The sequence below is a fragment of the Leptosomus discolor genome, chromosome 7 (assembly GCF_034619465.1).
Source record: "Leptosomus discolor isolate bLepDis1 chromosome 7, bLepDis1.hap2, whole genome shotgun sequence".
Classification (NCBI taxonomy): domain Eukaryota; kingdom Metazoa; phylum Chordata; class Aves; order Leptosomiformes; family Leptosomidae; genus Leptosomus; species Leptosomus discolor.
In genome coordinates, this window is record NC_141397.1 from 42,072,886 (window position 1) to 42,097,210 (window position 24,325).

Sequence of the window (24,325 nt, forward strand, 5' to 3'; positions counted from 1 at the left end):
TACAGTATCCACTGAAACGTGGTTGCTGCTGAGCCAGATTTGTGTTTCTGGGCACCACGGCATCTCCAATTACTGCTCAGTGTGAAGAAGCCTGCAGGGCAGCAGCTATTAGTGGAGGGCTCTGCGAGCTGTTCCACACCAGCACTTGCACTGGGCATGGAGTGCTGTTATTTCAATTGCCCTCTGAGTGGAGTCTGAAAAAAGGAAAGGGGTCCTACAGCAAACACAAAGCAGGAGATAGAATGAACATGCTTGCAGCATATTACCAACGCTGCAAAAGCACATTGTGCTTTCTGGTTGGCCCCAGCATATATGGTGCTCTGTTTAGCTCACTGAACTCACCATGCACACTTCTTTGAGCAGCTGATGAGAACTCATCAGCTCAACTCTAGTACAATATTATGTTTAAAAAAGGCAGACATAGTGCGAGAAAGTAGTCATGCACAGCAACAGAAGCCTTGGTAGAAAAGGATTAAAATTAACATTTTAAACAACTATCTCTTGGCTGTAGCCCGATGCAACTGTTTTAAATGCTAATTCTCATCCTCTTCTTATAATTTCCTAGACCTCCTTTGACACAGAAAATGTGAGAAGTTATTTCCACCTCTAGTCTGTGCACTAGCAAATAGAAAACTTTGACATGAGTTAAACTGAAAGCCTGTAATTATTAGAAGACTGTCATACAATGTCAGATCTGTGATCCTCCTAGCTCTTGAAGGGGATAACTCCAAGCTTCAGAAGACAGAATAAGAAACTGTAAAGGAGGTAGGTGTAAAGGTGCATGTTAATGTGAGCCTCAATAGTTCTATGAATCCTCCTAAGATCATCCAATGTTGTAGCAGACCAAGCCGTGACCTGAGTGACCCTGAACCTGATCACCTCTGTGACTTTGTCATCTTTCTAAAGCACCATTAATGCTTTGAGGGGAGAGCTGCAGGATGCGGCTGTGTGAGGAACATCAGTATTCTCCTTTGTCATCATCCAAAACATGTTTTTCCATCTCCCACTTGGAACTACACCTCCCTTATCAGCACCCAAAACAAAAAGCTACCAATGGATGTGCACGAAAGTAGCTTTATGACAATTATTTAGTTACAGCTAATGGCTCTTTTGTGTGCGTATTTGCATATGTCAGTGCTTCTCATAGTTTATTTGAATAGATATGCAGATTAGGCAGTGAAAGGAGAAGTGCTGTTTGGCTTTGCAGGCAGTGCTGGTGGGTGGATCTGAGTGCGTGGCTGCACCACAGGGCTCCACCAAGCAAAGGAAGTGCCTTCTCCCACCAGCAGCTGCTGTAACCCAGGTGAGTGGGGCAGAGGTGCTGGTGGTACATGGCTGATGTAGGGACCCTTCCTGCAGGCCTAGGAAATATTAAACAGAAGGATTAAAGCCTTTCAAAAATGGAATAGGTTCTGCTTTCATAATATTTTTCTTTTTAGCCTTTGCAAGAGTTGGCACAGCTTGATGTGCTGCAAACTTTTTTTTTTTTTCCTTTTCCTTGCTCAGAATATCTTTCATTAATTCTTGGCAGGACTATCTAACTCTGTGTGTAGATAGGAATAAACTCCAGCAAAGCTGGGGCCTCCTGCAAGGCCACTCAGCTGGGTCTCTCTGCTCCAGCACTTTGTGTGAATATGAAGACTTTCCCTGCGTGATACTCCTGTGGTAGACAAGCGGATGTGGTAAAGGCACCAGCGTCAGGACCCACCCATAGTTGGGAAATGCAGGTGTCTCGAATTGAGACAGATAAATGATTTTGTGGACCGTAAGGGCAACTGAAAAATCCCAACCGAGAGATAGCAGATCAGATCAGCAGCTATGTGATCAGATCATCGCAGCATGAACGTGAGCAGTGAGCTCTGCACTGGCATTTCAGTAGCTCCTTTCCAGAGTAGAGCCATCTGGAAAGAGCTGCCAGGTTTGGCAACACAACCTCAATGTCCATGTCTTCTAGGAGTCTTCTAGGAGCATGGAAATCTCCACATCTCCCCATGAGTTGCAGAGTACTTTCTGCTATGCCTTAGTCCCTGACCTGTTGCCATCAGAATTTCTGTGCTAAAAAAAATTCAATCGAGATGTACACGTCCATTGAATACTCTCCAAACTGTGTTTCCCCTCCAGGCTTCTGGACGCGCTGGACATGTTCAGGAACCTGCACAGATTGGAGCCCAAAGCACCTGCTTGGCACTGGGAGAGGAATCTTTCCAGAAAACCAGTATGATGTGAAAATGCATTTCATTGCACCTTATCGACCCACTTTGAAGGCAGCAGTACCTGCACCATCAGCATGGCTGAGGTCACTGGGGATCTACTTCCCTGCTTAATGTAAGCCAATTGATTTCAGTAGGCACTTGGTGCCTATGCACTCTTTAAGATCTAGATTTTAAGGATCCCAAGTAAGAACATAAATCGATGTTGAGTGTTTGTGAGTTTTGTGACTCAGCTGGAGAGGGAACTCAGTATCCTTTTAGCAATTTGCTCAAACAACATTTCTTAAAATCTGTTTTTTAAAGGGGCAGAAAAAAAAATCAGCAGGGCAGCAAAGGCAATAATCACTGAATTTGTTTCTGGATTGTCTCCCTCTGTCTTCAAATACAAAGTGTTATAGCCAAAGTTGATTCTTATTTCCTCTCAGAAACTGTCCATTGTCTCTTCCAATGACAGTGCTGAAATATAATGCAAATGTGAGCAGTTAATACCTCTACCTGAAGGTAACAAAATCAGATTGGTGTAGTAACTCGATGGAGTTTCTCTCCTTTCCCCCCCAACCTTCCTTAAATGGTGCTGCTATTTTATAGCAATAGAAATCCTTTCAGAGTTCTGTAGCTGACTTGGAGCTACAGACCTTTACTACTGCAAAAAGAAGAAAAGGGGAGAAAGAGAGAGAGAGAGAGAGAGAGGTAATTTCTAAAGTGAAATTAAATTAACCACAAAATAAAACATTTCCAAAGACAATTTCATGTCAGTTCAGAGGAGCCTTTTGGATTTATGCCATCTAAAAATGAAATATCACACTTCAGGATTGTGGTTCTTTTAATGCTTTGTGTTGCAGTTCAGAAACTGTAAGGCAACATAATCTGTTTTGGAACATATTATTCTAATAAAAGAAGAAATAATAGACTTTGCATAATTATTAATCTCTTGTAAAAATCCTCAGCTGTACAGATTGTTTTTCAGAAACACGAGCAGTATCTTGCAGAAAAGATAACATTTACTGGCTTGTTTTTCTTCTGTATGCTGATGAACATGCTAACAGGTAAGATTTTGGCTGAATTTATTCTTATTTATTTTTTCAAGCAGCCAGAAATATTTTGTTACTAACACAGTATCTTCTGTTTAGTATCAGATATCTGTCCTGGTTTGGGTTAAATCAGAACTAATTCTGTTTTAGTGCTTTAACTTTTCAGTTAAGTCTCCTCTAACTACCAGCACTTTCTGAAACAGCAGCATGTTTTTCCAGACAGTGACTGCTCCTAGCAGTGATAAGGCCTGATGTTTATAGTTCGTACCAAGGAATGGTATGCAGAGAGGCCCTTGCTTATACTTGTTCTTATGGCGACCAAGGTCACTGCTAAATCTTGTACTCCATGTTGGGGTGCCAGGAGTGAAAAGGGTCACACCTACAGGGAGGAGCAAACTGGACAGGTGACCCAAACCTGACCAACAGAGTATTCCATCCCATAGACGTCATATTCAGTATAAAGCTAAGAGATCATGAGGGTCTCGCCCCTTCGCTGCCCTTTTGCTCTTCTTCGATGGCCGACATCTGAGGAGGACTGATCCGTGCATCCCTGAATCCAGTGCCTGAGTCCAGCTCCTGCATCCCGTCCCTGTCTGCTGCCGAGTCCAGCCTGGGACTGCCCCAGTGCCAGCCTTGCGGTGTGGTGGTGACGTATTGTCATCAGGGTGGGGGGGGAGTTGGGTTCGGTATTGGTTTTGTATATATTTGTACATACTGTATATATTTAATTTTTTTTTCCTTATTCTTTTTATTATCTTTTCTTTTATTGTTATTGTTCCATTAAAGCTGTTTTAGTTTTCTTTTCCAAACCGTAAAGTCTCTCTCCCTTATTCTCTCTCCTTTTCCCTTTTGGGAGGGGAGAGGGGTTAGTAGAGAGCGTCTGTCATTCGTTAGTGGCCGGCCCAGCCTCAAACCGTGACAATATCGCTCGTGTATTAACTAAAACTGCTTTGGCTGGTAGTTATGAGTATTTGGTTTGTAGCACTGAGTGACTGCAAATGAGGAATTCCTTTTTCAGCTATTCAAGAAACAAAAACATTTGGATATAAACAGGGTCCTACGTGTGCACTAAAGTGCTGGTCAGCTTCTGACTACACAGTAAACCTATTAACAGAAAGTCCTTCTGTGCGGCAACGGTACTGATGAGTTTCCTCTTTATTTATAGATGCCTAATCAATCCAGGATGGAGATGGTAATTCTTAATGTGTTTTTCTTTCCTTTGTATCACTAACAATTAGAAGAGTCAGTTGTAACCCTCAGACCTGATCCCTAGCAGTGATTCGGGCAGGAGTGCTTACTAACCTTAGTGGGCTGCGGAAGTGCTTTCATGTAGTTCTGGTGGAGAAAGAAGAGTGAATTTTTTAAAATTTCTTTAAAATTTATTAAAAGCTGATACATTAATGTCTAATAATAGAACTAATATACTTGCAGTCTTAAAAAAAAAGGGGTTATGTTCAACTCACTGTCATATCAAATCGTAACTGGAAAGCACCAGACTTACAAACATAGTAGACATCCGAGAATTTTGTTTCTCCTGAACAGTAATACTATATGACTGGTTATTGTCAAGAAATACTGACTTCCATGACAAAAAAATTTAAATCTACAAATCACCACAAATCCAATCCAAAGAAATGTTGGAATAAATCCCTTAGCACAGCTACCCTGTGGTTTGTGTCACTTTGTGTGATTAGTCCATTGGACTAGTGTTTGCCTTTGATTAAAAAAACCCCTCACCATCCTAACGACGTTTACACTGGCTTACTGATATCAGTTACCTCTTTTTGGTGTTTTCGGACAGAATTCTTTTTGAAAACAAAGTTGCATAGAAGTACCTGCAATAACAAGGTACTGCTACTGCTGGTGTACATCTCAGTTAGTATAACCAGCAGGAGAGCCATCAGCATCCCGAGTGCACAGACACAAATATGCAGGGAGATATGGAAAGCAGAAATATATATATGGAATAAGGGCTAATGATTACTCTTCATTCAAGACGTTTTTGCTTATGCTCCATATACTTCTTTACGGCTCTAAAATCTTTTGAATGCATCATCTGTATTTTCACAAGTTTAAGGGCGCTATTACATTTGTGTACAGCAAATATTTTGCAGCAACTTCTTAGACAATCAGGAAAGTGTATGTCAATCTAAAAATAAAACCTTGTTCAGGCAGTATCCTGTTGCGCTCATTACCAACAATTATGGTTTTATTTCACATTGGGCCAAGCAGCAGACTGCAAAGTGCATCTAAGGTCAGCTGGTATAAAGAGTGAATTTTCCTCTGCAGAGAACATTTGGCTGGTTCATTTGATTTGTTATATGTCATCTGTGCCTGCGCACTGCAAAATTTACATTAAATTAATGTCTGACAATAGGATTGTTGAAGGTTCTTAATTCCCACTAAAGACCCTGGTCCCAAGCTGAGCCTGGTGAGTGGAATGGCTCCTGTTTATTTAAATGGGCTTTAAATCAAATCAAAATACTGAGTTTAGCTTTGCTGCATAGAAAGACATGTGGTCTCAGCTTGTGTTTACATTTTATATACGCTTCCGTGTTTGCCCAGATTTGGGCCCAAGGGTGGTCAGCTCCTGCATTTTCAGAATTTATTTTGTTTTCCTTTACCTGCTGAATTTGAAATCTTGTTTCAATGAGTATTTCACATTTTCTCAGATATTCCTAGAGCAGGCACAAATGTAGCAGCTGTTTCCCAGTGGCAATGCCTTTCCTCTCCATTTCCTTAGCCTGTTTCCTAGTGTCCACAGAGGAGAGGCACATCTCTGCAGTCCCAGGCAATGTTGGGGCAGCACAGACCCAGTCCCCAGGAGTCTGGGGTGGATCCTGCACCCCCGGCTTCTGCTGTACTCAGACAAGCTGTGCCTGTGGGCAGAGCAGGTGGCTGCAGGGGCACAGTGTAGGTGATAGAACTTGTATTTTTTCTTTGTATTTTTACATTGGGCAGAGGAAATGGTGTGGAATGAGGAAAATGGCTTTAAATTGCAGTTGCTCCTTGCTTTTTAATAACCAGCAGCCTTCTCAAAATTAAAGCAGCCCAAAGAATTATTGAATTGCTCCAAATGCTGATGATGTCCCTTCATTCTTACTCTCCATCTTGTCCCACTCCATCATTCCTGGTGCAACCGGAGCAGCAAATACTGGCTTCATCTTCTGCACAGCAGGGTACGGAGAGGGGTCAACAGCTCTGCCTGCTACTCTTCTGCCAGAGGAGCCCAAAAGCCCCCCAGGGGAGCCTATGACTCCAAACCATGTTGGCTCCCAGGCCCAAGCTTTCAACAAAAATGCTTCGTATTACAGTAATATGCAACATTAGGTTTTGGGGGTTTTTTTAGATCTCTACCAGGAATTAGTAGCCTTGCCATACTGGCCCTTCTCATCCAGTGATTTCTGGTCCTACGTGGAATATTTCTGGACCCTGGGAGCCTACAACAGGAGGGATGAAATGGCCAGAGCCTTATTTGCTCAGTTCCCTTTTGGCAGTCACCTTGGCTATCACGTGCCAAACCACGAGCACTGCTTCGCTCATTTTTGCCAAAGTTGGCACCAAGATGTTGAAGTGAACACACAGCTGCCAGCGAGCACACCTCAGCCACCCCTCAGCCACTTATTAACACTCATAGCAGTCACACATAGCATTTCACACTTTAAATTAGCCTTTACATTTTTAAAATTTATGCTCTTGTACAAAATCAATAAACTCCTCGATTCTGTTGTGCGATTTTGTGAGGTTTCTTTTACACATAACGCTCACAGCCTTGACTCAGGAAACCGCTCCCTGTGTGTGTTGCAGTTAAATACCAGTCCACCCAGTTTGGTGCCTGGAACGGAACCCCAGTATAATTCACAGCCACATCCTTTGCAGGGTAGTGGTGCCCTCTCAGCAGCCCTTTAGCTAACTCGACGTCATTTTCCTCACTTTAGGCCTGGGGCCCGCGCTAGGCCCCGCCGTTGCCATGGCGAGGAGGGCGGCCCGCCCTCCTCGCCATGGCAACGGCGGGGCCCGCCCCCACGGCAACCAGTGAGAGGCGATACCTCCAACCGCGCAGAGCGGCGTCTCGCTGGCCGGCCTTCTAGCGGAAGTAGGCGCGGCGCGCTCGGAAGCGGTGGCTCGGAGGGGACGAGCGGAGGTGCCGCTATGAAGCCGGCAGTGGACGAGATGTTCCCTGAAGGAGCCGGCCCTTATGTGGATCTGGATGAGGTGAGGGGTGTTGGGGAGTTGCCTGCGAGGATGGGGGCGGTGGGGCTTCTAGGCGTGGCGGGGTCGTGCTGCCCGGCCGCGGCCCGGAGGCGCTCAGCGCCTGCTTTCCTAGGCAGGGGGAAGCACGGGGCTGCTGATGGACTTGGCCGCCAACGAGAAAGCGGTACACGCCGACTTCTTTAACGGTAAGTGTCACCGCGCTCTGGGGGTGGGGGGATAGGGGGTCATCGCGGCGTGTGCCCGCCTGGCGGCGATGGTAACGGCTTGGGCCTGCCAGGTAGCAGCTGCAGAAGCTGAAGACTATCAAAACAAGCCTTGCTTCTTTTCCCTCTAAAATCATGGCTTTGGAGCCTGGTAGTCGCTAAAGTTTTCACTAATCACGCTTCTAGGGAGCGGTATCATAAGATGCAGGTGGGAGTGGTATAGTGCGTGTTTCCTCTCCCCTGGAGGGTGTTGGTGATCTAGCATGCTCATTACTGCAAGGAAAAATGCCTTCATCTGTTTGCATAACAAGTAGCTCATATTGAACAGTGCAAATACATAGAAAAACGTGGACAGAACTATACGAAATTGTATCTGGGTGTTACTACTTTACAGATAATTCTTTAATCTCTTAAGGTATGCATGCATATGTATCCAAAGCAAAGTAAAGCTTTGTTATTTATATGCTTTCTGCATTTGAAAATCAACTGTATAAGTATATGCAGATGCTTTCAGAGAGGAGAACAGCTATGTATCTGGTCATTTAACGGTAGAATATACCCCACCTTACATTTGGTTACTAAGGTGGGGGGTTTTATGCTTCTTAAGAGGTATATTTAGACATTTCAACAGTGAATTTCAGATGTGTTATTAAATCCGGTTGCTGTGGTGGTGTTGATGCCACAAACTGGTATTAATTCTGAAATAAAGTAGGCTTCTCATGTTGCTCAAGAGTTAGAACACAGGAGAAAAAGGAAGTTGAGCTTTTACATATGCTCAACAGTTGTGAGAGACCTAGCTCGTTGTGGTGTCAGCACATTCAGGAGTAGGTATTTCTATGAAGTTCTGCCATCAAGTTCATAGAATTGTAAAATGGTTTGGGCTGGAAGGGACTGTAAAGATCACCTAGTTCCAACCCCCCTGCCACGGGCAGGGACACCTCCCACTAGACCAGGTTGCTCAAAGCCCCACTTGTGGTATTATATTCTGTTGGTAGTTTAGGACCCTTCTAAATGAGGAATAATCCTCAGTTCATTGTGTGGCGCTTGTACATTACCTTCTGTAAGAATAAAGACTTGGTTTCACTTATGTTGTTAGCTTATGCTCAATACATGAAGAAGATACAAAGCCGAGTAGTTAAGAGTACTTCCCAAAGATGACTGGAACAGCTGTGGTTAGCCAGCCACATTTCACTAGTCTGAGTGAGATGAGTTTTCTGAGAGAGACAAGGAACTACTGGAGAGAGTCCAGGGAAGGGCTACAAAGATGATGAGGGGACTAAAGCATCTCTTTCATGAGGAAAGGCTGAGAGACCTGGGACACTTTAGCCTGGAGAAGAGAAGACTGAGAGTGGACCTTATCAACACTTATAAATATTTAAAGGACATGTGCCAAGAGGATGGGGCCAGGCTCTTGTCAATGGTGCCCAGTGACAGGACAAGGGACAATGGGCACAAACTGGAGTGCACAAAGTTCCTTCTGAACATGAGGAAAAGCTTTTTTACTTTAAGGGTGACAGAGCACTGGAACAGGCTGCCCGGGGAGGTTGTGGAGTCTCCTTCTCTGGAGATATTCAAAACCCGTATGGACACGGTCCTGTGTGACCTGCTCTCGATCAGCCTGCTTTAGCAGGGGGGTTGGACTAGAAGATCTCCAGAGGTTCCTTCCAACTCCTACCATTCTCTGATTCTGAGAGAAATGTTATTGGCACCTTCACAGCAATGAAACGTTTTCTAAGGAAGTGACTTTTAACAGCAAATTACAAGTTCAAATGTCAATCTGCAAAATCTGTAAGCATGTGCCTGGATACTGTGACCAAAAGCCAGAATTCTGCAGGAGTGCCTACATCTGAGACTCACTTCATGCATAAAGTTAGTACTTGTTTAGTTCTGGAGTCTGGGAATCATGGTTGATCCACTCTGAATGCGGTGGCTACTTAATGCCTTTATAAAAGCCCCTCCTTTTGAAGCTTTACTTTGCTTTCATGAATTTAATTGCAAATCTTGTGTTACTCAAACTGCTTCACTTGTACATGATGGAGAACACGTGCGTGTGTCTGCCTGCCCTTCTTCTCTGTCTTTTCCCACCCTGAGGTTACGTTTCTAGTAACTGATGGTGTAGTAACTCTCATTCACCTTTATTTCTGTCTTTAATCCAAATAATGAAGAACTGTACTTGAGTATGTGCATATGTAAGAGTTGAAACTTTTAAGTTTAATGTTACCTTATCTTATTTTTCTAACTAGATTTTGAAGATCTCTTTGATGATGATGACATCCAGTGAACTTAGTTGTCCAGCTATGCAGTGCTGAGATGTGGATTTTTCTCTAGGATCGCCTGTGGTGTCCATTATTTATTAAAATAATCAAAACAGGAAAATCACGGGGCGGGGGGACGACCTGTATAAGCTGCTTGGGGAATATGAAAACCAGATGGTTAAAGATAACTAAGGATGGCATTGTGGACTGTTATTTCTAGGAAGCCCTGTGTAGATTTTTCTTAATTTTACTTGCTGATGTGCTCATTCAATAAAATTATAAAAAAAACCCTCAACCCCTCTCTCTGGGATATACTTTGAAAGTAGGTATTGCTGTGTTCTGAGCTCCCTTAGAGAATGCTTTTTTTAATTAAATCATTCACTGTTGCTTTTGGATGGTATATAAAGATACACAGCAGGGCACATTGCTGCCTAGAAAGGTTTTGTTCATCCCAGTGTATAGGATTCTCTAGGGCTAAGACGGTTGCTTGTTCTGAATAGTCTGACTCATCTGCCAGTCACACTAAGAGCATGTGTTGTCTTCTGTTTCAAGACAGATACTCAGCTACCATCACTACTAATTTAGGAAGCACAGGAATAAAAACTAGTAATTTTATCTTGATATTTTAAAAAGAAATGTTCTGGCACTGGGTCATGAGAACGCTTGAAGAAGAAAAGTTGCTACCCTTGCCCTTTATGGATGTCTTACATTTCAATCTGTAGTACTATGACTTTCAGGAATACAATACACAGCCTCGGTATAGTCCTGTACTTTCTAATGACCTATGATTCAGGGATTTTGATTCCTTTTTTTAAGCAGAGTTACTATCTGCATACTTGAAAGTCCCTGATAGGCTTTCTTCTCTTGCAGTTGTGTGATTATATTTTCAATATATATAAAAAAGTGAGATTCACAAAATCCTGTAGCAATGAGTACCACAGTTCAATTACAGGTTGTGTGAAAAAAACCTCTCATGATCTTTTTAGATTTCAGCTAAAGATCATGTGCTGGTATTCTGCTCCCTGCTAAACCCAGCAGAAAAAAATCCATTGATTTTGGTGTGCAGGAGATTGGTCTCAGCACTACCTAGAATAAAAACTTTTTAATTGAAGCCAATCTATCTTCCTCAAAAATCTGGAAAAAAGGATTTATATGGCAAGACTGGAGAAAAAATCAGCTACCCTTTCAAGTAACGGAGGAAAAAACTGTAATCAGATAGCTTGAAAAACTCACAGTAACTTTATTGAAATTTTGCAGAAACAATCTGCTATGCCTTCGGTGCAGACAGGAATTTTGTAGCCAACATAATTTTTAAAACTGAGGTAAGTGTGTGTGTTGGGGGAGGGGATAATAGAGCTTTCTATTAATGGAAAGCAGTCCAGCTGCAGCCTGAACTGTGGTGTCTTCAATCCCCATAATCATGGCATTAATTACTTCATAGGTCAAATTATATTTCTGTTTGAAAGACTTTGGCCGTCTATGTGAATCAGGGCATGCATATTTAGGTCTACTGTATCCTTTAGCATGGGCTTTTCTTCTTGTTTGATGCACACAGGCTACTAATTTAGTTTTTCATTGAAGACAGCTCCCTTTTTTTTTTCTCCCCTGCATAGTGGCAGTCTGGTTCCAAAATGCATAGAACAAACACACATTAATTGAATCTGAGGGCAAGTATACTTCCTTCTTCTACCATATTGATGGAATTTTTCTTTAAAATAAAAAGGCAAAAAAGTGACTGGAACAATGCCCAAAGGGGAGAATAAAGACAGTCATTTAAAGGTGAGCTCACTAGATTTATAACAGCGGGAGACACTATCATCCTTTCCAGCCAGCTACCCAGTTTGCAGTAATGCTTATATCACAAGAAAGGTGCAGAAGAATTCTTTATATAAAAATATAAAATTAAGATTGTACTTTGTAGAAAGAAAATAATTTTAGGATTCTTTTCTTATGCAACAGGTAATGTAATTACTCACTTGCAGGTGTAGTGTATATGAATCAGTCTGTTAGACATTAGTTCAGATTTTGACACAAGTTTTCAGAACACTTTTAGAAATGTTTGATTTTGTACCCTTCAGTGACCAAAGTGAATCTCAGAATGAAAGGAACAGGTGAGTTTTTAGTATATTATCTTGGAGTCAAGAGTTTAATGCGGAGTCAGGGGTTTAATCCTGTTTAATCTTAAATGCAGTCTGTATTGCCTAAATTGATCACAAAAATAATACCATGACTAATATTTCTTTAGAGACTGTACACTACTTAAATTTCATCAGGAGTGGAACCCTCTTCTCTCATACTTTCATGTGTTTATTTTTTTTTCTTGGATTTGCCTTAAAAAAGGAAATCTTAGATGTAACAGTAAGTATGCTGGCCCCGAGCTTAAAAATATAAGCACAATAAAAGCGGTAAGACTTAGGTGTCTTTTTATAGTGTTCCTGTAGATTTCTCCACATCCTCTGTTTCACCACGCAGTGTACATTCAATCAGCATTCTGACATTTACTCTGCTTGGTGTCTGACATTACATCATTCAGTGTGTCCCTGAAGGAACAGTCTTGCTGAGGCAGTCTCCTCCTTTTTAGTGCTTGCTTTGCTTAAATAGGTAGGGGTTTCGAGCTTTCCTCACTGAAACCAATGTAAACATTTTGACTGAGTGGTAGCAACTACATTTGGGCAGTTTCTAGCTTTGGTGCTGTGCTTTCTCCAAACTAGATTTTGAGAAATGAGCTGCTGCCAGTATATGGAGGCTGCGTTCTGGGCAGGTGCAAAAGATGAAACAGATTTAAGAAACAACTCTCCTCCTTTGCTCTTTTAGCTGCTGTCTTTTGCTGATGCCCAGATTCCTCAAGGTGGTTACCTTGGTTTTGGAATACTTCCTTGTCAGTGTTTTGTAAAGACTTCTCCTTTGTTTTTCATTTGCCTTCCTTAAGTTGTAAGAAACTTGAGCGTTAAGTTTGATCACAGCAGCAAGAGTATATCCTGTGATACAAATCCACCTTGAACAGTTGCTCTTTGGTACAAATGGCGTTCTCTTTTTAGAGATGCCTGGCGGCTCAGTGAAGCATTGGCTTGAAGGTGCTAATGGTGAGTAGTTCTAGTTCTAGAATGTCGTCTCACTTGATCAAAACATGGGACCGATCTTCATGAAACTGGGTAGAGGGCAAGTCACGCTCATGGGTCCAGCACAGCCTGAAACTCAAGAGTTTTCATCCTGGTAGGATATAGCTGCCCATTCAAGGTAGGTATAGCTAGCAGCTCTTTGTGAAACTTTCCAGAATATCAGTGTTGCATGTTAAAAAGTGGCATAAATAGTGCTGCTGGCACCTGGGAAGTATGGTATGCTTGTCTGTAGGGGAAGAGCTTAACTGTGTGGTACGTAAAAGTGTTTGAGTTAGTAAAATTCCTTATGAAGAAAGCTGCTGAATTTCATGAACTGCCTTGGTGTGCAGCTGATGCCACTCTGGCTGTAGCTACTCTGAGTACTAGGTGGTTCTTTGGTATTACTTCCCAGCTGCTAACTTACTCCCTAACTTTGCACTTTATTCTGATACCTGGTATGGGTTTGTTCTCTCAGGATGAAGTGAAATGAAAGGAACATTGTTCAGAGTTCAAATGGGATGACACCAAAGGTATATATGTTGTAGCTGTCTGGAGTATGAAGTTCTTCTTTGCAATGAGAGTAGGTGAGGAGTGTGTATGTAGCTTCATGTTTCTAAAGAGGGCTGTCTGTGTAGGAGCTTTCATCAGGAACTGTGATTTGTTTGGGTCCGTTTTGGGACAGTGTTAATCCGGAAAGGCTTATATGAAGAATGAAATGCCCTTCAGCTTCATGTTGTTTCTGTGTTACTGTTTGTCAAGCCTTTCAGTTTAATTAGTCTGTGGGCAATCAGCCTGTTGTAAGGAAATAATCACAAGATGTCAAAGTCTCTAATAAAAATTGATTTAAAGGGCATTTGTCTGCATTGGCCATTTAATTTGCTGAGCTTTGATTCTTGTACATTTTGTGGAGATTGACACCACTCATAATAGGTGTTTCTGAGTGAAAGAATGAGCCTGTTCTAGCAGGATTTTGCACACACTTAGGCTGATGTATGTTACTTTATAAGTCGCTGGGTACTGTTTAGTATTTCAATGTCCGAATAAAGGCTGTAGTCTGAATGGATTTGGGGGTACTGAGGTTAGTGTCATGAATTGTCCCACTGACTTCAGTGGGACAGCTGGCTTTATGTATAAAGCCGACCTTCTGCCTGAGTCTTGGCAAGATGCAGTCCTAAGTGCTAAAATGCTTTAGAAGAGGCGTAGCCAGTTGTGTAGCACAGATGAAAAGAAATAGCTTCAAAACACTTAAATGTCAGCCTGTTCCCTTTGATACTCTCACAAGGGCAATTCTTTGTTTGCAGGAAGCTGCTAGCTGTCACAGTGTATTCTTAAGAATGTGCAATCCGTTTTGAGCTGAAAGTAAGTCATTGTGAGAGAAAGTTGCCATGCTAAAGGAAGCTGGTTGTCATCTGTGTAACATTTCTGAAGTGCCTTTTCTGAGCTGGCTACCATGTTAGCAGGAGAATCCAGTGCTCCACTGCTCTTTATGTGAGCAAAAACAGGTAAACTGAGACCTAATGTAGTAGTAGTGGGTTCTCCTTGGTTGTTTTAGGTTTTTTTTCTTAGTTAACTTCCAGGGAATTAATATTAAAAGGAAAAATCTTTTATTTTTTACTTCAATAATTGAAGTGGATTGTCTTTTTCTTGATAAAGGAGGAATTGATTTAGATGAATAAATAGAGTTTTTCCTGCTTCCCCAGGGTGTTGGGAAGCTGGCAGGCATCTTTCTGCTCTCAATGTGCAGTTGTTCAGCACATGAAAACCTGCTGGGCAGATGACAGTGCAGCCCTGTTCTCTGCGATGCGGCTGGAATGTGAGTGTCATATCAGGGCTCTTTTGGAAAAGCACTAGCACAATGCAAGTCAGTCCTTGGGAGCAGGGGTGGCTTTGAGGATAAGGATTAGCTTCCATGTTTTTACTTCCAGATTTAGTATTTTTTTTTTAGTTTGCCTTTTGTATATGAAGAATAAACAGATGTACAGCTGAGAATGTCACGTACAGGGTGGGTGACTGAGCAAAGGAGTATTTATCAACAAGGGAATGTGACAAAGAAAGCATCCCTGCTACAGACAGGAGCTGCCCCTGTCAGGGGAGTCTCAGAGTCCCCCTGGCCCACCTGAGGATGCTTTGATGAGGACACTAACTGAGGGGACCTCTGTCACTGGACAGTGACTCTGTCCTGTCGGGGAGCTTTCTAGTCAAAATGTGCCCCTACTCCCAGCTCCCAATAAAGCTTGCTGAGCAATGTGCTGCTGTGGTCTTTCAGTCTCCTGCTGCTTTGAAGTTGCCTCTGCATCGCTGGGATACAGGTACTGTGGTGTAGGAATCCCCCTTCTCTGTGTTTTCCTCCTCTGGGATGAGAGATCTACCTTGACCTTAAAACACTAACCAAAACATGTTGCAGAACTAGAATGGCTTCTCTAGAAATCCCTGTCAAGGCAGTGAGGAAGCTGTGCTGTCCTGACTCCTTTGGGCAGAGCACTGTTTTCACAGATGCCCAGAGGACTGGAAGGAGCTGGGTTTGTTGGTTCATACCCCCTGTCCTTCCCTGCCTGACTCTGTCAGGGATCTAGAGAGGGACTTCAAGTGGGATCTCCTGCTCTATTTCCCTCCCTGATGCTTCTCCATAAAGCTGTATGGGAGGGACCCCACAGATTGCCTTGTGGGTGGGAATCCTCTGATATGCTGCACAGAAAGAGATGGATGTTGAGGTTTAATGCTTCCATTTCACTGGGAATAAACCTTTCTTTCCCCTTGGATTGGCTGGAGAGCAACAAACTGCAGCTGCATGTAAGGAGTTTGTACAACTGTCCTCAAAGAGCAATAGTGTTATGCTGGACTGGTCTCCTGGGATGAGCTCAAGGATGAGCAGAGGGTGGGTTTGCTGATTTACAATCCCATGGCAGACTGAGTCTTTTCATCGTGTACCTACATCTAATGTCATTGAAATGTGGCAGCCTTGCTCCCACCCCAGGTATGCTCAGAATTGGTTTCCTCCAGAGTATTTCAAAGGGTAGACTTCAAATCTGATGGCATTTCCTGCATGGAAGTAAAATGGCTGATTAGCCAAATGTAGGGCTTTATCCTAATCCCCCTGACTTCCATGCTGAAAAGCCTCTAGTGAGTTTGTACGTCACAAATAAACACAAATCTTGCAAGCAATTTATCTCTTGTAGCTCTTCATGGGTTAGTGCAGCTGCTATTTGTATTCCAATTAATTACTGGCACAAGTGATTAAGTGAGATTGAGGCACGATTAGGATCAGCCTATAATTGTGTTTAAAACGGCCACGAATGCTTTCACAGATGGCTTCCCTGCTAGGTGAGACTGGCCAGTCCTCTCCAGCTGTAGCCACGTTATTTCTCCCTAATTGTTAGTGCAGTGACTTACATCTTCTGCAGGAGTGTTTTTGCTTTCTGCCTTCAAGAGACCGTGCTGCCTTCCTGCTGTCTTCCTCTGAGCAGCAGTACTGGGACGGAAGCTAGGCGAGCGTCAAACGCAGCTGTCAAGATCAAAGGAGCCAAATGCTTTCTTTATAACCTGCCCTAATTACAAAGCAGCAAATGAGACCTCATTCTTGGAGTCTTCACCGTATTGGTTGCAATCTAGTAGGAGCTGCTGTTAATGTTTGTGCCCCAAGGCATCCCATTTGCCTGCCTGCACCAGTAATTAGTTCCTAAAGGGGAAACTGTTCATTTAAACCTGCCACAGCTAGAGAGGCAGTAAATAGTGAGTCTGAACTTTGTACTAAGCATCTATTGTCAGGATTGATTAAAAAAAAAACCCAAACTAAAACATTTAAATTTTTTGGCGAGCAGGTGATTCTGTGCCCTTTCAGCATGTCAGTATCATTCTTGGCTCCTTTGTCACAAGGTAATTATACGTTCAAAGCATTGTGCAGTCTTTGGGAGCCAGCCCAGGCCTTGGATATGTGCCTGTTTTGGCCAGGTTTTCCCATCCCACAGGTTTATGAAGCATGGAGGGAGAGTAAAACCACAGCAACTTGGTAATGGAAAAAGGCTGGGTTCATTAAGAACTCCCCTGAGCTCATCCCCCAGGACCTCATTACCCTCCCAAAACCTATTTGCAGCTCTCCCTTAAAAGCAGCACAGGGCCAGCACACTGCGCTGCAGCTCCCTGACCTTGGGCTACTGCGGTCGGCCTGGCTGTGTGCCCCTGGCATGGCAGAGCCAGGGAGGTAGAGGTTTGATACCCATGCCACATGCAGGGATTTGGGTGGTTCCTGGGCTATAAGGACTCCTGGGAGCTTGCAGCCTGGTGGGGTAATCACTGGCCGTGCTCAGTTGCTGCTCATGGAGCTTGTCAGCATGTTATTTGCTTGTTGAGACCCCACATGCAGGCACCTGCAGGGGCTGGGCAGCCTCAGGAGGTGGTAACAGAGGTGCTAAGGGCAGCTGTAGGGCTTGGCCCTGGCTGCAATGGGGCAGAGGTGTATTTGCTGAGAGGGGTGCTTCTCTGCCTCCCCTGCCCTGTGTCTGTGCTTGCTTTGCTGATGGGGTAAGTCTCTGTTGGGAGCATTTGTCCTAGGGAGGAGCTGGGAGGGGACTGATTGCTGCTCCTGGGCATGCAAAGTGGCTTTCTGGGTGGAGGGTGACTTAAACTGGGATTTGGTGCCTGCTAGGGAGGTAAGTGTGTGTGTCTCTTTAGCTGAGCAAGAATCTTACAGAGATTGGAGGTGGAAGACTTCATGAAACAGTCCCAGTCCCTAAAGGGAGGGCTTTGACCCCTATTTCCATGCAGCAGATGCTTGCCTCGATCACAGCCTGCTGCCTGGGCTGCACTAACTGGGGGGGCTGGTCTGATGCTTGCTGGGTTTTGAGGTGCCTGGCTGGGGTATGCATGAGTGATGTAGGCACCCTGGCTGGGAGGAAGATGGTTTCTTCACTCCTAAAGGGTGAGTGTCATGGTGAAGCTGCATTTCAGTATTTATGGCTGCGAGAAGGGGGACAAGCCAGTACACAGACCAGCAGTGCCTTAATGGCTTTCTTTAAAACTTTTCCCAAGTGCTTTGTCTTATTCTGTTTACAGGGGTTTTCTCGATAAACCAGACAGCATAGAAAGGGTGTGCTGTTCTCAAGCAGGAAATCTTTGCTTGGCCAGGATTTTAGGTTGGGAATCAAACCCTGAGGTTTAACCCTTTAAAGTGTGTTTCAAAATTTCATATAAAGACAGAAGTCCCTACTGTGCTTTGGGAAGAGAGGAGCTGAGAGGAGGCTTGCACTGGAGCTGCTTTGCTGCAGCCCTGCCCTGGGTTACTGCATACACAATACTCTTAAAGGCAGATCCTGCATGAACCAGGCTGCCCTCTCCTTTATGCATCCTTGCTGCTTACACAGGCAACAGTACTTGTGTTCATCATAGCATATATTTTCCTTATTACTTGCCCTGGTTGTGTTTGGAGTGCTGGGCACGGTTTGGGAGAGGTTGCTTGCTCAACGTATTTACATGAGAGACCCACTGCTGTGTCGTGCACTGGTGGGAGCACCTGGGGAGGAACAGAAATGAGGTCCCCATGCCCACCCCAGCAGTCAGCATGGGGTGGCTCGTCAGCCCAGTGACTGACAAACAACTGGGGCACTTTCGGGGAGGCCATGTTCCTGTTTTTCTGTATCTACTTTTGGTGAAACAAATACGCCCTTCAGCAAGCAGCCTGACTTCTGCCCTGACAGCGAGGTGTCAGCCTTGCAGCTCCCTGGGCTGGAGCCAAAGTCCCCAAACACCTCCAGTGCCAAATGAAAGCCTGCTCAATGCTCCTGGGGAGCACAGCACTGCAACCCTCTGTGACCCTGGTTTCAATGGTCCAATGCAGCATGGAAGGAGGCAGGTGCCTGCACATGAGGCTGCTGCTCACAGGGGAGTTTGGAAAAGCTATTTACAGGGTGATAAAGGGGCTATATATTTAGTGTTTAAATAAAATAAAAGACCTTATGTACTAATATACAAGATTCTTGTGGAGCTTTGTTATCTCATGGACTGTGATAAAGTGGATGTGTGTACATATAAGACATATATTCTGTTTGTATATGAATATAGCCTGACTGCAATACTAGGTGACACAGCCCTGAGTGACCCCACCCTGACAGCTGGGACAGGGGAAGAGCCAGGACCAAAACCAGAGCCAGGCTTTGAAATAAGAACTTCCAGGCTGGGGCTCTGCTGAGGGGGTTGTTTTGGTCCATTGTGTAGCCCTCTGCCATCCTGCTGCCATGGCGGCCAGGAGGCTGACCAGGAATCAGTGGTGACCCTGGGCCTCTCCTGGGAGGCTGATCATCTGCCAAAAGGTCTGATGGCACTGTAAGCATCCTGCGTGGGCTGTGGGATGATGTGGAGGGCAAGCAAGCATGTTGGGTTCGACAAGACTTTCCCATCAGGGCTAGCATGGCCCCAGTCCTATTCTCAAGTGTGCTATTCTTGCACATGACGTGTTTCTTGCACTACAGCCACGGTGACTTCAGGTGGGAGATGCTGTTGACCTGGGAGTAAGTCACATTGATATGGGTGACACTGGTGATGGGGCAGTTGTGGAGTGTGCTAAGAAATCCTGGGTTCTGCCCTGGCCTAAAGGACATGGCATCAGGTGTGTGCAGCAGTGTGAAAAGCCGTGTCTGAGCATCTGAGTCCTGGTGTACAGGATAAAACTGTAAGCATGTTTGCTCCTGCTGTGTAGCAGCAAGGAAAGGAATAAATTGTTTTGGCTGCCTCTTTGGAACTAGGCTTTAAATTAGTATTTCCTCCTAGTGTTTATCCCAAGTGCCGCTTTTGTTGTTTCAATTTTCCCTGCCTTCAGAAAATCCATCTGAAAATACATGAAAAAACCACTGCAAAAGCTCTGACTTGGTCCTTTCAATTTAAGCTTCTTATGCTATATGATTCAACTGCTGCATTTTGAAATCTCATTTTGTTTATGGATTAGTTTTTTGATTTGGTGGGGGGTTTTGTTGTGGGGTTTTTTTTTTTTTCTTTTCTCTGCTTTTCTCTATTGCCTTACTATTAATTCATACAATAGGAGCAGGGGTTTTCCCAGCTCTCTGAATTCAATGCAATCACATTGAGCATCAGGTTGACCCTTGCTAAATCTAGGATGTTGAAGCCTCCTGGGCCAGCAGAGGCCCTCTCTCTGGCTGGCTGGTCAGGGTGGATTGAGGCACAGTGGCTTTGGGGAAACAGTCTGGAAACCAGAGCTTGTCTTACCCAATAAGGAGGCAATACAGTGTGAGGTGGTGAGGTGCTGAAGCCTTGATGAAAGCTAGAGGGTGGGGAGTTTCTTGGGAAAGCAAAAGGAGGGTGTCCTTGTGTGTGCCAGCCCAGGGTACCCCCACCTTGCTGGAAAAATATATGTATTTTTTTCCAGGGCTAGATGAATGTCCCTTTCTTCAAATCCTTCTCAATGATACATGCAAAAATGTGGGAGCATTCTCCTTGAGAAAGTTTTTTATTGTTATTATTTGTAATGTGGTAATTCACTGGAGTATAGAAAATGCTGCTGTTGGAAGTAATTTCAGTTGAAGCTCTTAATACTGTTTTGTGCTTGTAATAACGCATTAGCTCTGATCTGTGTTAGCTGTTCTGAAGCTTAATGGGAGTCTTCTTTGAACATATCTGAGAAACCGTCAAATCCTCTTTTAGCTAAAAGGCAAGCAAATTCCTTGGAGAGCAGTTTGATGGGATTGCTACTAATCCCAGCCTTAATATTCCCCCATTAAGGTAACCTTGCCGAGAGATGGAACAGGTCCTGGGGGTGTTCGTCCCAGGAGTCCACTCGACATGGCAAGGTTGCACCACCACCTGAAGCTCTGCCCAGGTGGTGTGCAAACCATTGCTTATGGCACACTTATGGTGTGGAAAAATGGAAACACAGTTGCTAGATCTCAACTTCTGAGTGTACTTGGGAGCTATTCAGAGGGGAGATGGTACAGTATCATGCCAGCTTGCAGATGGAAACTAAGATGCTGCTCATGTGCCCCATGCTGGTGGCCTCTGGGCTGAACAAGTACTCGTGCCATCACTTCCATCGCCAGGTGAGTGATTTGGGAAGGGACACCTCCGCCTTGAGGTCCCCTCTGCTGAGGAGTCTTGAGGGACCTTCTGTTCCCCAGTCAGGCATGGTGTTTGCAGGAGAGCTTCTGGCATTTCTGAGCATCACGACTATGCAGACAACATGTCTGTGAACACCTCAAGACCCCCAAAGCCACACAGTCAGAAGGCTGCTTTTGTTGTGTGGCCTCACTGGCGTTCATAAGGCTTTTCAGATAAACCAAAAAGAAGATCCCTGCCCTAAATAGCAGCATGCTGTCTACATTAGAGATAATGATGGGGATAAACATAAAAGGAAAATCAAAGGATTAAAATCAATGAAAGTTAATAATCTGAATATATTCAAAGATCTGGGCTAAAGAAGGGAGACAACAAACCATGGGTGGAAGTCAAAGGCCCTAATAAGACAGGGAGTTACAATGGAAAAAATGGAGCCATCAGTTCCAGCTGAAAAGAAGAGCAGAGGTGGCTTTCATGAATGATATCCCTCTTCCAATCAAATTTTAAAATGCTGGCTAAAATGCGTACCATTGGTTTAAATGAGTTTAAATGGCTAAAAAGGGGAAATTTAGAATGTGATATTTAAAAGTAACCAATTTTTCTCTTATCACTTTTAAATTTCAAAAAATGTTAGGCCATCTTGAGAGTTATTCTTTCATGATATGACAGTAGCGGTGTTTGACTTTGGGCCCCATTTTCCACAAGGAGAGCAAGAGCAGAGGTAGGAGTGAACTCTTGGTCCCATGGAAGTCCCTCATATAACCTCACTGATTTCACAAGAGATAGGGTCCACCCTTGGCAATCTTTGCCCCTGCAAAAGGCAATTTTCTGGTAAATACAGTGTAGCTATAGCGCCAGTGCCCCAGGATGCCATCTGGGGTTAAGCCACCTCGTCCTTTCCCATGTAGTACCCCCTGCTTTAATGGTCATTCAGGTCTGGGTACAGGAGGAAGCCCATGAAAGTGGAATCATTGATGTTGTCAGCATAGATGCCATTGTTGTCCCCATCGCCATATACCTGAAGCCACACCTCGTCCCCAGCGCTGAGGTGTAGCAGGACAGAGCCGCTTGCTTGATCAACGTTGTTGTTCTGGAACTGGTCGTAGGTGAAGATCACTGCCTTGTCCTTCTTATAGAGGCTGACCTTGACATCTGACAGGTAGACCGTCAGGTGGTAGGCAAAGTAGTATGTGCCAGGGATGCTGCAGAAGAACTTGCCAGTGCTGGTGTCATAGTGGCTCTGCTCATTGTAGAAGATCTTGCTGAAGCGGATAGGGACATTGGGGTGGGGAGCTCGGTCTGTCAGCCCCACGCTGAAGGCGGAGCGGTAGATGAAGGCACCTTCGCCCTTCTCCCCCTTCTGCCCTGGGTATCCGGGAAATCCTCTTGGCCCTTCTTGCCCTGGGACTCCCATTTCGCCTTGGTCGCCTTTGGGACCTTGCATACCTGGGGGACAGAGTGGGAATGGAGAGTTGTGTTTGCACTGTGCCGGTAGGCACTTACTGTGTTGCGTTTGTGTTTGGTGGGGTTTTGGTAGTGGAGGAACAGCTACAGGGGTGGCTCCTGTATGAAGCTTCTAGAAGCTCCCCTGTCTCCAAATTGGACTGGCCTCTGGCCAAGGCCGAGCTAATCAGCACCTCTGCGATAACATATTTAAAAGAGGAAAAAACTGCCAGGCAAGTTCTTTTGTTTTGGAGCAGAGGAGAGGAATGGAACATGAGAGAAACAACCATGTGGACACCAAGGTTAATGAAGGTCCTTGTCTCGACCTTCAAGCCTTTTGTTATATTTTCTCCTCCCCATCGCTCCAGGGGGTGGTAGTGGGGTGGTGTACAAGTGAGTGAGTGGCTGCCTGGTGTTTAGTTGCCAGCTGGGTGGGCCTAAACCCACTGGCCTGAAATGCAGAGGGTGCATGAAGATCTGCTTGGCAGCATGGAGCTGAGGAAAGGCTGGATGACCTCAACACCCCCCATAAGCTGACTCAGCGAGTGAAAAGCCTGCTCACCCCACTGTCTGTGTGCAGAGCTGCCGAGAGAAGCACATCTGAAAAAACATCATTAATTGGAAAAACAACCACCAGGCCAAACTCTTTGACTTGGGTTGTGGAATCTCCATCGCTGGAGATATTAAAAAGCCATCTGGACAAAGATCAGACATGGACCCAGCAGACATGAGACCTGCCAGGGCTGGCCCTGGAGGCTGGGGCTGCCTACAGGCTTCAGCACCAATGTACCCCCTGTTCCTCACCAACCTTCCTCTCCTTTGTCTCCTTTTACTCCATCTTTTCCATCTTTTCCGTCTCGGCCAGGGAGCCCGTTGTGGCCAGGGTAGCCAGGTGCTCCTCCCATCCAGTTGGCACATGCTGTTTTGGGGTCAGGCTGGGTGTCCTGGGCAGCCACCTCTGTGCAGTGTGGGGGCATGAGCAGCAGCGAGCAAAGGAGGACGCCTACTGGGCCCCTCATCATCTGTTCCTGATGTGGGCAATAGCTTTGTTAACTTTAAAGCTTAATAGGAAAAAAATGAGTGAACAAAAACCCGACCCCTGAATAATGGAGAGGCACAGAAGACTAAAGTTTGAATCAACATACCTGAAGGAAAGCAATTCTTCTCGCCTCAAGGACCCCTCCTCATCCAGCGTGGTGCTGGTGTAAGGTCTGTGAGCCAAGCTGGGATGGGGTCCCCGGGAGCAGTGTGGACCTCAGTCAGGGAGCACATTCAGTGCAGAGAGGAGCAAATGCTGGAGTTGCTCCCCTGGCACTCATGGGCTTTCTAAATGGGCACAAATATAGCTCGAGACCAAGCATGGCAGATGCCAGGGTATCTGTGGCTGATTTCTTCGCAAAGCTCCGCTCAATTAGCTACAATATGCTCTAAATTCTGCCTGGCTGAGTGAGCAGGTGATTGAAAGTACAGGTCTGGCAGAGCCTGTCTCAAAACCTCAAAAGCCTTTAAGATGATTAGGTGGTTTATCGCTGCACGTACTGCCCGCTAACCTGGGTCCATCTAATGTGAATAGAAACTACAGCCAGGCTTTCCATCTCCTCTGAGCGACCGTATGAAATTATGATACTGTGTTTTTTCTGCCTGAATTATGTTTTTGGATTATGGGAAGACAAGTTGTGCAGTGTTTAGGCACTGTAGGGTCATATTTTTCTTTAATCCAGTTGCTTTGCTAGTCAGAGCAATTACTGCGGCTCCCTAGAACCAGGTCGGTGGTGACACTGTATGGCCAACCTGGAGCTTTGTTCTGATGCTCCC

General features: G+C 44.7%; 3 protein-coding genes across 3 annotated transcripts; 2 read left to right on the forward strand and 1 right to left on the reverse strand.

The window, feature by feature from the left end:
* The first annotated feature begins 1,839 nt into the window (after positions 1-1,839).
* OTOS (otospiralin) lies at positions 1,840-7,280 on the forward strand. Its single transcript, XM_009953254.2, is given in 5 exon segments — positions 1,840-1,918; positions 3,158-3,256; positions 4,407-4,433; positions 6,591-6,794; positions 7,180-7,280. Coding segments are annotated over 5 exon segments (510 nt in total).
* A 77-nt stretch (positions 7,281-7,357) lies between these two features.
* On the forward strand, positions 7,358-10,194 carry COPS9 (COP9 signalosome subunit 9). Its single transcript, XM_086468193.1, has 3 exons — positions 7,358-7,456; positions 7,569-7,641; positions 9,903-10,194. Exons 1-3 carry the CDS (start codon positions 7,394-7,396, stop codon positions 9,938-9,940), a joined length of 174 nt encoding a protein of 57 aa, XP_086324319.1. The 5' UTR covers positions 7,358-7,393; the 3' UTR covers positions 9,941-10,194.
* Positions 10,195-21,986: 11,792 nt separating this feature from the next.
* Positions 21,987-23,532, reverse strand: ADIPOQ (adiponectin, C1Q and collagen domain containing). Its single transcript, XM_009952692.2, has 2 exons — positions 23,319-23,532; positions 21,987-22,513 (listed from the first exon to the last, which is right to left on the reverse strand). The coding sequence occupies exons 1-2, from the start codon at positions 23,530-23,532 to the stop codon at positions 21,987-21,989; spliced, it is 741 nt and encodes a 246-aa protein (XP_009950994.2).
* Between the last annotated feature and the right edge of the window lie 793 nt (positions 23,533-24,325).